The sequence below is a fragment of the Schistocerca cancellata genome, chromosome 3, assembly GCF_023864275.1.
Source record: "Schistocerca cancellata isolate TAMUIC-IGC-003103 chromosome 3, iqSchCanc2.1, whole genome shotgun sequence".
Lineage (NCBI taxonomy): Eukaryota > Metazoa > Arthropoda > Insecta > Orthoptera > Acrididae > Schistocerca > Schistocerca cancellata.
In genome coordinates this window covers 589,949,524-589,961,914 of record NC_064628.1, presented here as the reverse complement: position 1 = coordinate 589,961,914, position 12,391 = coordinate 589,949,524, and the positions used below count along the sequence as shown (strand labels likewise).

At 43.5% G+C, this 12,391-nt stretch overlaps 1 protein-coding gene across 1 annotated transcript in view; it reads right to left on the bottom strand.

Moving 5' to 3' along the window:
* The window catches only part of LOC126176443 (echinoderm microtubule-associated protein-like CG42247), a 349,669-nt gene that overhangs the window by 162,537 nt on the left and 174,741 nt on the right, over positions 1–12,391 (bottom strand). Inside the window, exon 7 of the mRNA XM_049923600.1 lies at positions 4,581–4,730. Coding sequence (XP_049779557.1) covers positions 4,581–4,730 — 150 coding nt within the window. The remainder of the gene's footprint in view (positions 1–4,580; positions 4,731–12,391) is intronic.

Below are 12,391 nucleotides of genomic sequence, written 5' to 3'. Positions count from 1 at the left end.
GTTCTCGCTCTACTCACAGCAGAAAAATCTGATTTCCGCTATGCTACTGTTGTGCCCTAATAGCCCCCTCTCTCTCCCCCACCCACCGCTCCGAAATTATCGTGCTGTTTGCGAGATTTGCGTGCAGGGAGCAGTGTTATTAAGTTCACGGAGTTTTAAAAGTAGCCCGTCTCGTGTTATGCATCATCTTTCGTGATGTGTTCTCACGGAGGTTTATGTGCTTCTCTCGGTGTCTTTACCAGTGGTTAAGACATTGGACTCACATCCGAAAGGAATGAACTTCTTACCACCGTCACCATCCGGCCATCCAGATTTAGATTCGTCGTGGTTTCCCTAAATAACTTCAGACGAATGACGGAACAACTCGTATGGAGAAGCCATTTATGATATTCTGACATAATTTCCGAATCATAACTTGCGTTTGCCTAATTCCCTTATTGCAGACAAGGTGTTAACGCATCATATTTAGTTAGGTCGTCGTGGATAAAAAGTTTTACTATGTCCCATGTATTATAGTGAAGTCTCCAAAACGGCAGTGAGATGATAAGCATAAAGCAAGTAACATGAAAAGTGAATATGTTCTTATTGTGGCAGTACTGCGCAAGATTACCACATGAAGATCAGGAGAGCAGCGTAATGTGAACATAATAAACAATTGCCTGTACGACAATATACGACAATAAGGCAGCACTGGAGAATGCTACAGGCAGTTGATGTAGAGACAAACCGCCACACGTCGCGTACTGTTTGATTGGTTTCGCTCATAAAACGCGAGCATCCTCGGATATTCACTGCCCTGTTGCCAAAATGTTAAGATGTTTTCATCACTGCTCGTCACCATTGTCAACACAAATTGATGTTAATTGGGTCTGCAGGCTAGGTATGTGGGGTAATACATTATCTAATCAAAAGCATCTGGACACCCCTAGATAATGCTGAGATGACCGCTAGATGTCACTAAAGGCGGACGCGGCAATGTAAAACGAAACTCGGTGTCTTCGAACGTGGGCTAGTCATAGGATGTCACCCGAGCAACAGATACATTCAGGGAATTTCAACACTCCTAAAGCTGTCCAAGTCGACTTTTGACGATGTGAGTGTGAAGCAGAAACGCGGAGGAACAATTTAAGCTAAACTAAGAGCAGGCAGACCTCCATGTACTGAAAGACAGGGACCGTCGAGCATTGTGGATGATGGTTACGAGAAGTCACATGAAATCAGCTGAAGAAATCATTCGTGAGTTTCAAAGTGTTATCTGCAGTCCAGTTAGCACTATGACATCGCGTAGAATGCGCTACAACCGTCGGGTAACTTCCCAGAAGCTACAATTTCTGTAGTCAGTGCAATGCTGCTCTTGAGGTAGTGTAAAAAACAATGCTACTGGACAATGAATAACTGGAAACAAGTGATGTGAAGTGGTGAATCACGCTATACCCTGTGGCATTTCCATGTGAGAGATTGGCTTTGGCGAGTGCCTGGAGAACATCATCTTTACATCTACATCTACACAGAAAGCCGGCCTGTGTGGCCGAACGGTCCTAGGCGCTTCAGTTTGGAACCACGCGACCGCTAGAGTCGCAGGTTCGAATCCTGCCTCGGGCATGGATGTGTGTGATGTCCTTAGGTTAGTTAGGTATAAGTAGTTCTAAGTTCTAGGGGACTGATGACCTCAGATGTTACGTCCCATAGTACTCAGAACCATTTGAACCATCTACACAGATACTCTGCAAATCACATTTAAGTGCCTGGCAGAGGGTTCATCGAACCGCCTTCACAGTTCTCTATTACTCCAATCTCGTATAGCGCGCGGAAAAAATGAACACCTATATTTTTCCGTACAATCTCTGATTTCCCATATTTTATCGTGGTGATCGTTCCTATGTAGGTCGGTGTCAACAAAATATTTTCGCATTCGGAGGAGATAGGAGGTGATTGGAATTTCGTAAGAAGATTCCGTTGCAACGAAAAACGCCTTTCTTTTATTGATTTCCAGCCCAAATCCTGTATCATTTCTGTGACACTCTCTCCCATATTTCGCGATAATACAAAATGTGCTGCCTTTCTTTGAACTTTTTCGATGTACTCCGTCAGTCCTATCAGGTAAGGATCTCACACCGCGCTGCAGTATTCTAAAAGAGGACGGACAAGCGTAGTGTAGGCAGTCTCCTTAGTAGGTTTGTTACATTTTCTAAGTGTCCTGCCAATAAAACGCAGTCTTCGGTTAGCCTTCCTCACAACATTTTCTATGTGTTCCTTCCAGTTTAAGTTGTTCGTAATTGTAATAACTAGGTATCTACTTGAATTTACGACTTTTAGGTTAGACTGATTTATCGTGTAACCGAAGTTTAAATCCTTTTAGCACTCATGTGGATGACCTCACACTTTTCGTTATTTAGGGTCAACTGCCACTTTTCGCACAGACGATATTTCTTCTAAATAGTTTCACAGTTTGTTGTGATCTTCTGATGAATTTATTAGTCGATAAACGACAGCGTCATCTTCAAACAACTGAAGATGACTGCTCCGATTATCTCCCAAATCGTTTATATAGATAAGGAACAGCAAAGGGCCATCTCATGTAACTCCAACAGTGAAGTACGCAGGAGATGGTGTTACGCTATGGGGGTGTTTCCGTGCTTGGGGTGGGGTTGCTTTATTGCGCTTAAGAAAACTCTAAATGCAGAAGAATATGAAAATGTTTTATAGTACTGTGTATTGCATACAGTAGTGGAACAGTTCGATGACAATGATAAATCAGCGTGACAATGTACCCTATAATAAATCAGCATCTTTGAGGGCATAGTTAGTGGAGAATAACATTTCTGAAAGGGATTGGTCTTGCTCAGATTCCCGACATGAAACCAATGGATTGCATTTTGGAATGAGTTTTAACGCCGACTTCACTCCAGATCTCATTTTCCAACATCACTGCCTCCTCTGGTTTCCACTCTTGAGGAAGAGTGTGCTGCCATTCCTCCACAGACCTTCGAACACCTTATTGGAAGTATCGTGCACCAGAGTCCACGCCGTCATAAAGGTGAAGGCTGAACTCACACTATATTAATGTCCGGTAATAGGTGTCTGGATAGTTGGGACAACAGTGGGACGCCGACATATTGTGTAGCTAGGTGGGGTGGTTAGGCTATAACTTCCTCTAGACGAAATACATGCTCTGGCCGGAAAAGGGTGGGGAACGAGTTGAACGTGTTCTTTTTGAAGGATCTACCCCTGCATTGGGCTTTAATGAATCCACCTGAAATTTAAATCTGGATAGCACACATTCTTTCGTGATCAGCCCTTTGACTGTGTAATATGGCTCGTCTTAACTGTGCCAACTTCATCTCAAAGTAGCACTTGTAACTAACGTCCTTGATCATTTGTTGTTTGTCCTCCAGTCTCTGTTTTGGCCTACGCTCTTTTCTCCACTACGGCTCCTTCTACACCATTGATGTTATTCTCTGGTATCTTAACACATCAGACTGCCCTTCTTTCAGTCCGTATTTTCCGCGTACTCTTTTCCTTAGCCATTCTCTACTTCTTTCCCTTATTCCATGATACACTTAAAAACAATGTTATACACCAGACGTAAATTCACAGTAATTTTTTTCTCAAATAAAGGCCTTTGATACTCTTAGTATTCTTCTAGTGAGGAATGTCATCTTTGCCTGTGTAGTAAGTTTCGTATGTCCTCCTTGCTTCGTACATCAAGTGTTATTTTGCTTCACATCGTCTACTACATGCGCCACAATTTTGATGTTCCGCTTATCGCTACTCTCATCCTTGGTACTTCTCGTTACATTAATTTTCCTTTTTTCTTTGCTTTACCATTAGTTCATATTCTATGTTCACTATACCAATCCAAACAGCTACTGTAAGTCTTGCTAACGTTCGCAAAGTATAGCAATGTCATCAGTCAACCTTACCATTCGTGAATAGCACTCCGTCTTCAGGCCACAAGTGGTCCATCGAGACCATCCGACCGCCGTGTCATCCTCAGATGAGGATGCGGATAGGAGGGGCGTGTGGTCAGCACAACGCTCTCCCGGTCGTTTTGATGGTTTTCTTTGACCGGAGCCGCTACTACTGGGTCGAGTAGCTCCTCAATTGGCATCACGAGGCTGAGTGCTCCCCGAAAAATGGCAACAGCGCGTGGCGGCCCGGATGGTCACCCATCTAAGTGCCAGCCACGCCCGATAGCACTTCGGTGATCTGACGGGAACCGATGTATCCACTCCGGAAGGCCGTTGCACACCATTGGCCATAAGTTACCATAAATTTTAATCCCACATCTGAATCCTTCTTTCATTTCTGTGATTGCTATTCGAAGTATAGGTTGAACATTAGGGGGTAAAGACTGCATCATTGTCTTATGCTCTTTCATCTAAGGATATTTGTGATTTGGAAACGTTGTTTTGAATTTTTAGATGTTATAGCAGCCATAGACTTGGCAGACCTTCCAGAATAGTATTTGGAGGGTACAATATTCTTACTGAGTAACCGTTGTACAAAGTGAATTGATCCAAAAGGCAAATGATCTACATAAGACCGTTGAGTGCACTGTTAGGATGTTGGGTACTCACCAGAGGATGTCCTCGGTGTGTCCCGTGTAGTGCCGCTGGCAGTCCTCGTCCCGGTCGTAGAGCACGGCGACGGCGGCCACGTAGTACAGCATCTCCCCCGTCGGCAGCACCCACAGGTTCCGGTGAGAGTCCGTGCCGCGGTACCCGTATCTGACGTCACTGTCAAGGGCATTCTATACACCACACCACAGGTAATGAACACTACCAACTTCACTGCTTGCCCACTTTTAGTACTAACCTTTACAGACCCACTAGCCACAATTACGTACATTAAATTTTAATGTCTCTTTCGTGGAACAGAAATATATTTCCCCAGTGGAAATCTCAAGTACCCATTTGTGAATGTTCAATTTTTTTATCATGTAAAAGTGCTGCCAACTGTTGGGCTTCACCATGAAATATCGAAAAGACGGTGTAGCAGTACGCAGCAGCTTGTGACCGCCAGAATACACGGAAGTGTTTGGGTAGTTATATTACACTGTGTGTACGAATATCATTGTTATTGTTACAGTGCTTGGTATTTACAGAATGACCAGTTTATTTATTACAACGATGAGTAATGCAGAATTAGTTATTTTAGCCAATAAAAAGAAGCCAAGTGTAAAAAGCATGTTTTGAAAACATGTACAGGTACATATTTTTGTATGAATCTTGCATTTAAAATCATTAAAAATTCGTCTAAGAGCATACAGCACGAAGGAAAAGTTTTCTTCGTCCAGAAAAAAATCGGGTCTGGAAGGATTAACTGCCAGTCGTAGACGAAAAGTTCTGCAGCTCCAGCTGTAGTTAGGCAGTTCGTATCCTGATGGTGGTACAAATATTCAACAATAGTGTTCGATCAGTAATGCCAAGAAGAGGGCTGCTACCATTCTGGCGAAACCACAAACGCCGGAACGAAGATGCGGAACGGAAGACCAGAGAAGGCGGTGAGGAAATGGCGGCCAATTGTACGCCAGGCGCGCCCCCTCCAAGACGTGTATAAAAGCGTCAGTGGGTGCTAGCCTGCTATGACAACTATCAACTATAGGTGGAAGCATAAGCGGCCAAAGACACTACTACTCGTAGCTAGGGCATAACCACCTACAGCAAGCTAACATACACCAACAAGCGACAAACGTCGGTAAGCCCCTGCATATCAGCAACGTTGACTGGATATACCGGCTGCTGTTAAAGCCGACCAACAGGCCACAGCAGGGAAACTAGCGAGCTCGCCCACTGACGCACAAACAAATCGCCAACATAACCCTACGCTGTGCATCCGATATATGACCTATCGGAAACAAAAAAGACGATAAACCTAACTGTTACAGGTATGATGACGCTGATCGAGAGTTCAACACCGGCACCCAGCGGCAGCCGCCGAGCAACACCACCGCACGAAGTTACAGGTATATGTACCGTGTATTTATAAAAACATTTTATGGGGACTTGCTGCTGTAGGTGTTGACTTTAGCTTTTGACTATGCCTATTTAGGCAAGCTGTTTTATATTTGTTCTGAAGAAGGCATGGTTACCCACGCTGAAACCTAGGTAAACACCAGGTAGTTTGTGCAATCGAGGCGGATTTTTCATAAATATTTTTTCGGCTTTTTACCCCAATTTTCTTTGTATTTGTGAAAATACCTCCACAGCAGTGATAAAACCTGTAATATCAAATACCAAGATATACAATAAAAGTCAATATAAATGTCCGTCTTGATCGCTATATTTTTTTTTATTTTCTAAAATTACACACCCTAATGCGTTTCGGTCACATTCGTGTTCAGAATCGCATTTAAAATCTCGTTACACTGTTTCTTGTCAGTTCTCATGTACACTTGTGCCATAGACTAGTCTCTGGTACAAATGTACAGGGTGATTATTATTAAAGTTAAGCTTTCAAAATGCTGTAGAAATAACGGTTCTGGTCAGAATGAGGTCAAATTGCAACGGAATATTAACGGAGAAGGAGGAAAACGTATGGTAGAAGAAAAAAAATAGTGTGAAAATTGATCAATAGGTGCCGCTGTATGTGTCAGAATACGTAAATGAATACACCTGTCACGCTCACGAACCATTGAAGTTGGTAGAAACACGCCGGGCACGCGGCTTTTCCCCCTTTCGCGTCTGCGACGTTTGCCACGACTGTCTCAATGCAGGACCGCGCTCTGCTTGTAAAGCTGTATTACAAGAATGATGACTGTGCACACGCCACTCTGGCAGACGTTCCGGACACTGAAAGGTTTGAAAAAAGGCGTTGGTCCAGTAACTGCCCTGGGTCTGGGAAAATGATTCGGAAATTCGAAAAGACGGGTTCTTTTGGTGCGCAACCTGGTAGAGGGAGGAAACGAATTGATTCGATACCAGTGGAAGCAGTGGCCACAGCGATGCAGGAGGAGACGAGTGGTGGTGTGCAAACGTGTAGTCCGCGGAGAATTGCCCGAACATCGGTCATACCCGCGAGCACGGTGCGTAAAATGCTACGAAACATCCTTCTTTGCTATCTATTCAAAATTACCCATGTGCACGAGTTGCTTCCTGTTGACCTGGCAGCAAGAGAGACCTTTGCATTAGAATTTCTTGTTCGCATGCAAGTGGACAATGATTGGTCGTGGAAGATTTTGTGGACAGACGAAGCCCACATCCATCTGACAGGATATGTCAAGCGCTATCTATTGCTACATTTTGTAACTATTTTTTTCTTTTGCCATACGTTTTCCCCTTTCTCCAATAATATTCCGTTGCAATTTGACGTCATTCTGACCAGTGGTGTTATTTTTACAGCGGTTTGAAAGTTTGACTTTAATTGTAATCCCGCTGTACACGAGAACTTAAAAGATATAGTCTATCGTGATTTTAAAAGTGGTTTTGTAGATGACTGTGGCTGAAACCCATTGAGATGAGTAATTTAAACAAAAAATAGTAATGCAGCAACTCTCAGATGAAATATGTACATTTTACCATAGCTCAACGTAGTGTTGAACGTGTTTATTTCCAATGCTTACCGTCACCATTCGCACTGTCCTGCAGATATTTTCAGTGAAATGGAGAAACACGGATAAATAAATGGAAGTAAGGAATCAAACGAAATGCAATTACTCTGTATCGAGGCGCTGCAGGCCTTGGGCCAAATGTACAATGTGCTGTGAATCAGCGATTCGTGTCACAGTCGTTTCCATCTTCACACCTAGCTGTTGACGGGAGTGCTAATGTTCCCTTCCTCTGTGGCAAAACGAGTCTGCTAGAGGAAAATAACTGCTCGCAAAAATGCGACGAGGCGTGGAGAGCCGTGCTGTCACAGCGAGTAGCAGTCTGGCGTGTGAGAGTGAACCGTCAACAGCAACTTGCAAAGCGCCAGACAAGATTCCCCGTTCGGTGTCAAGCCAAGCATAGCGCGCCAGCCGACCTTGTTTATCTGCCGGTGTGCCTGGCCCAAGGGATTTATTGGTGACAACGGCCACGTGTTGATGGAAGACAGGTAGTCGCTGTCATCATGTGGAACGTTGGTAGAGTGGAGGCACGTGGAAGACGGCCAGCTAGAAAATGACACAACTAGCAACTTCCGACGAGAGCAGCCGGCTGAACATAGCAAAGCAGGAAGAAGTGGACGAGAACAGCGAGTCAGTTTGATAGACTTGCAGTCGGGGACGGCGGTGGCTTGCTGTCAACGCAGGAAGGTGTTCGAGTGTGGACCTGTGAACGGTGCTTGGCTTAATGGATCCAGGAAACACAGCATGGTCAGGAGTGTAGTGTTGTTAGCTACAGTATGTTTTCGCCTATGACAGTTACAGGAAGTTGTGCTGCATGTGATCAGTGCAGTCTTGTAGTTCAGATGAGTGTGTGTGGGTTGGTCAAGTTAAGTTACCAACAGATCACAAATTTCAACTATGTCGGGGCTGCTGCAGGCATCAGTGCATTGCAGTTGGAAAATTTATTTAATGTTGTTGTTTTAAGTGAAATTTTAATCCCTTCTTGTAGCTAGCATTCGTTGTTTTGTTGTTCTCGTTTATTGTGCCCAGCAGAGGGTCGATTGGGATGGCGTATTAACGCTGATTTATAGTCCCTTCATAATTCCTTATTTAGTGTTTGTTAGAGTGTCGGCTTTGGTTACGTATGTTTTAGGCTTTGATATTCTGAACTAACCAGGGGACCGCTCCTAGTTGTTACCATAGATTTCGTCAAGATTTAAGGTACATGCAGGGCTTGGCCAGAAATGAAAGTGACAGAAATAAGGGGTTAAGATGGCCAAGCGTTAGAAAAACTTGCGTTTTTGGCGAGGGTCGGGCGCGATATGAGCCATTTATGTTAGCATATATTTCAGGTAGCGATTGGTGGAATGTAAAAACTACAGAACTACAGACCAGAGGGTCGAGACACTATGCGGAAACTTCTGTTTAGTTTTCCATTATTACGTTACTTACACGGCCAAGTAACCGAAATATGAACAAAGTAACCCACTAGTATACAGCGCAGTGTCCTACAACTCTTTCCGAAAATTTTTGCCTACGAGTCCTGTTTCTTTTGGGCAGAGAATTCAAAAACGGTGGACGAGTTACGGCGAAATATAGATATGTCGTCACTATTTCATCAAAACCTGGAACTTACAAAGCCCCTATGAAAATAATTTTTGACTCATGCTCAAGAGAACAAATTTCTTCCTTTAATTGACTCGCGAGAAAGCCAAAAAACTTCACAATTATACGACAAGGCTTTTCGAGATGAAGGACTGACATCGTGCAACATTAAAGTGATTCCACCCAAATGCACTCCGCTAGTGCAACCCTATGATGTCTATTTTTATGATCAGGTACATCAAAAAACTTTAAAACTGCTCTTATCTCATCTAGGGAGACAAAACAAATCACATTACGACTTGACTTCACCACAATACATTGCACTGTACATTACCAGTTACTTTCACCAATATTTGGCGACATGATGCTCTACGCATGATATGCTGCCAAACTGTGCGATGACAGAGAACCTTTTATGAATGCAAATTAAGTTTGTTTTCCTGTAGAAACAACCATGTAATCAGCAGAATAATGCGCCTATCGGAGCACAAAAAGGCGAATACGTTCATGCTTAAATGTCCCTGATTGAAAAGTAGGCTATCAGCTGTCTCATTCTACCTTCCTCAGCTCCTTTAAAAATTTTCGCAAAAGTTTTGGGCTGCGAACATATTGGCGCTTTTTTTTAACATACAACTCACCTCTCACTCCCCTAACTGTAACTCGCTCACACCCACTAACCCATCACTATAAGTCGCTTATCTCCAACCACACTCACTTCCCATTCTCAGTCACTCGTTCAGCCCAATTCATTATCATTATTTCTTTGAGTGCCTCTGTCACTGTCTCCTGTCTCAGAACCAGTCTCCTTGGTTCTGTTCTACTACTGCTGTCTCCTCTCTCTGTCGCCCACTTGCTATCTCTCACTGTTACTAGCACATTCAATCCTTCACGCTGCTGCTGTCTCTTCTCACTGTCACTCTCTCTCTCTCTTCCCCTTTGTCATTGCCATAGACTCTGTCTCTCATTATCATTCGCCCTCAACCGCTTCCGCTTTCTCCTTCTCTTTATTCCTCTGTCAATGGCACTGTCTTATTAACTATTTTCTTAGCACTGTTCAGTCACTGTCCACTGCATCCCTCTCTTTCTCTCACACTGTAGTCGTCTTTTTCACTCGTTTTATAGATCCACTGTCTATCATTAGAGTATCTGCGCTGGCAGAATAGAAATTCGGAAAACAGAAGTGTGAAAACAATTTATTAGACTCACCAAAACTCAACACTAATACAATCTCCAAAAGAAGAACAGACTCGATCCCAAATGCGGATCGTCACAAATATAAAATAACCATTAATAATAGAAAAGCCCCGACTCTTCACGGGGAGAGATCACAATAGAACAATTCTACAATGTCAAGATGTTCTTCGACTATACCAAGTCCATCTGCAAGAGATCGGCCAGCTACACTACCTGATCAAAAGTAACCGGGCACCACCAAAAACACACATTTTTCATATTAGGTGCATTCTGCTGGCACCTACTGCCAGGTACTCCATATCAGCGACCTCAGTAGTCATTAGACATCGTGAGAGAGCAGAATGGGGCGCTCCGCGGAACTCACGGACTTCGAACGTGGTCAGGTGATTGGGTGTCGCTTGTGTCATACGTCTCTACGCGACATTTCTACACTCGTAAACATCCCTAGGTCCACTGTTTCCGATGTGATAGGGAAGTGGAAACATGAAGGGACACGTACAGCACAAAAGCGTACAGGCCGACCTCGTCTGTTGACTGACAGAGACCGCCGACAGTTGAAGAGGGTCTTAATGTGTAATAGGCAGACATCCATCCAGACCATCACACAAGAGTTCCAAACTGCATCTGGATCCACTGCAAGTACTACGACAGTTAGACAGGAGGTGAGAAAACTTGGATTTAATGGTCGAGTGGCTGCTCATAAGCCACACATCACGCCGGTAAATGCCAAACGATGCTTCGCTTGGCATTGGACGATTGAACAGTGGAAAAACGTTGTGTGGAGGTCTACAAACACTATGAACGTGTCTTGATTTTTCTTTAGTCCTGCTCCCATTTTCAACTGCAACGTCATAATTGCTTCTCTGGTACGTTTACATTTCCTAAAGCCAAACTGATCGTCATCTAACACATCCACAATTTTCTTTTCCGTTCTTCTGTATATTATTCTTGTCAGCGACTTGGATACATGAGCTGTTAAGCTGATTGTGCGATAATTCTCGCACTTGTCAGCTCTTGCAATCTTAGGATTTGTGTGGATGATATTTTTCCGAAAACCAGATGGTATGTCGCGAGACTCACACATTCTACACACCAACGTTAACAGTCGTTTTGTTGCCATTTCCCCCAACGATTTTAGAAATTCTGATGGAATATTATTTATCCTTTCTGCCTTATTAGATCTTAAACCTTCCAAAGCTCTTTTAAATTCTGATTATAATACGGGATCCCCTATCTCTTCCCTTTCTTCTTCTATCATGTCATCAGCAAAGTCTTCCTCCTCATAGAGGCCTTCAATGTACTCTTTCCATCTATCTGTTCTCTCCCTTGCATTTAGCAGTGGAATTCCCATTGTACTCTTAATTTTACCACCCCTGTCTAGTTTCACCGAAGGTTGTTTTGAAATTCTATATGCTGTATCAATTCTTCCGACAGTCATTTCCTTTTCGACTTCTTCACATTTATCATGCAGTCACTTCGCCTTAGCTTCTCTGCACTTCCTAGTTATTTCATTCCTAGGTGACTTGTATTTCTGTATTCCTGAAATTCAAATGGCTCAAATGGCTCTGAGCACTACGGGACTTAACATCTGAGGTCGTCAGTCCCCTAGAACTTAGAACTACTTAAACCTAACTAACCTAAGGACATCACACACATCCATGCCCGAGGCAGGATTCGAACCTGCGATCGTAGCAGTTGCGCGGTTCCGGACTGAAGTGCCTAGAACCGCTCGGCCACCGTGGCCGGCTATTCCTGAAATTCCCTGAACATTTTGTGTACTTCCTTCTTTTGTCGACCAACTGAAGTATTTCTTCTATCGTTCACGGTTTCTTCACAGTTACCTTTTCTGCACCTATGTCTTTCTTTCCAACTTCTGTTATTGCCCTCTTTAGAGATATCCATTCCTCTTCAAGTGAACTGCCTATTGAGGTATTCTTTATCCCGGTATTTTTAGTCTCAGAGAACTTCAAGCGTATCTCTTCATTCGTCAGTACTCCCGCATCCCACTTCTTTGCGCATTGGTTCCTCCTGACTAATGTCTTAAACTTCAGCCTACTCTTCATG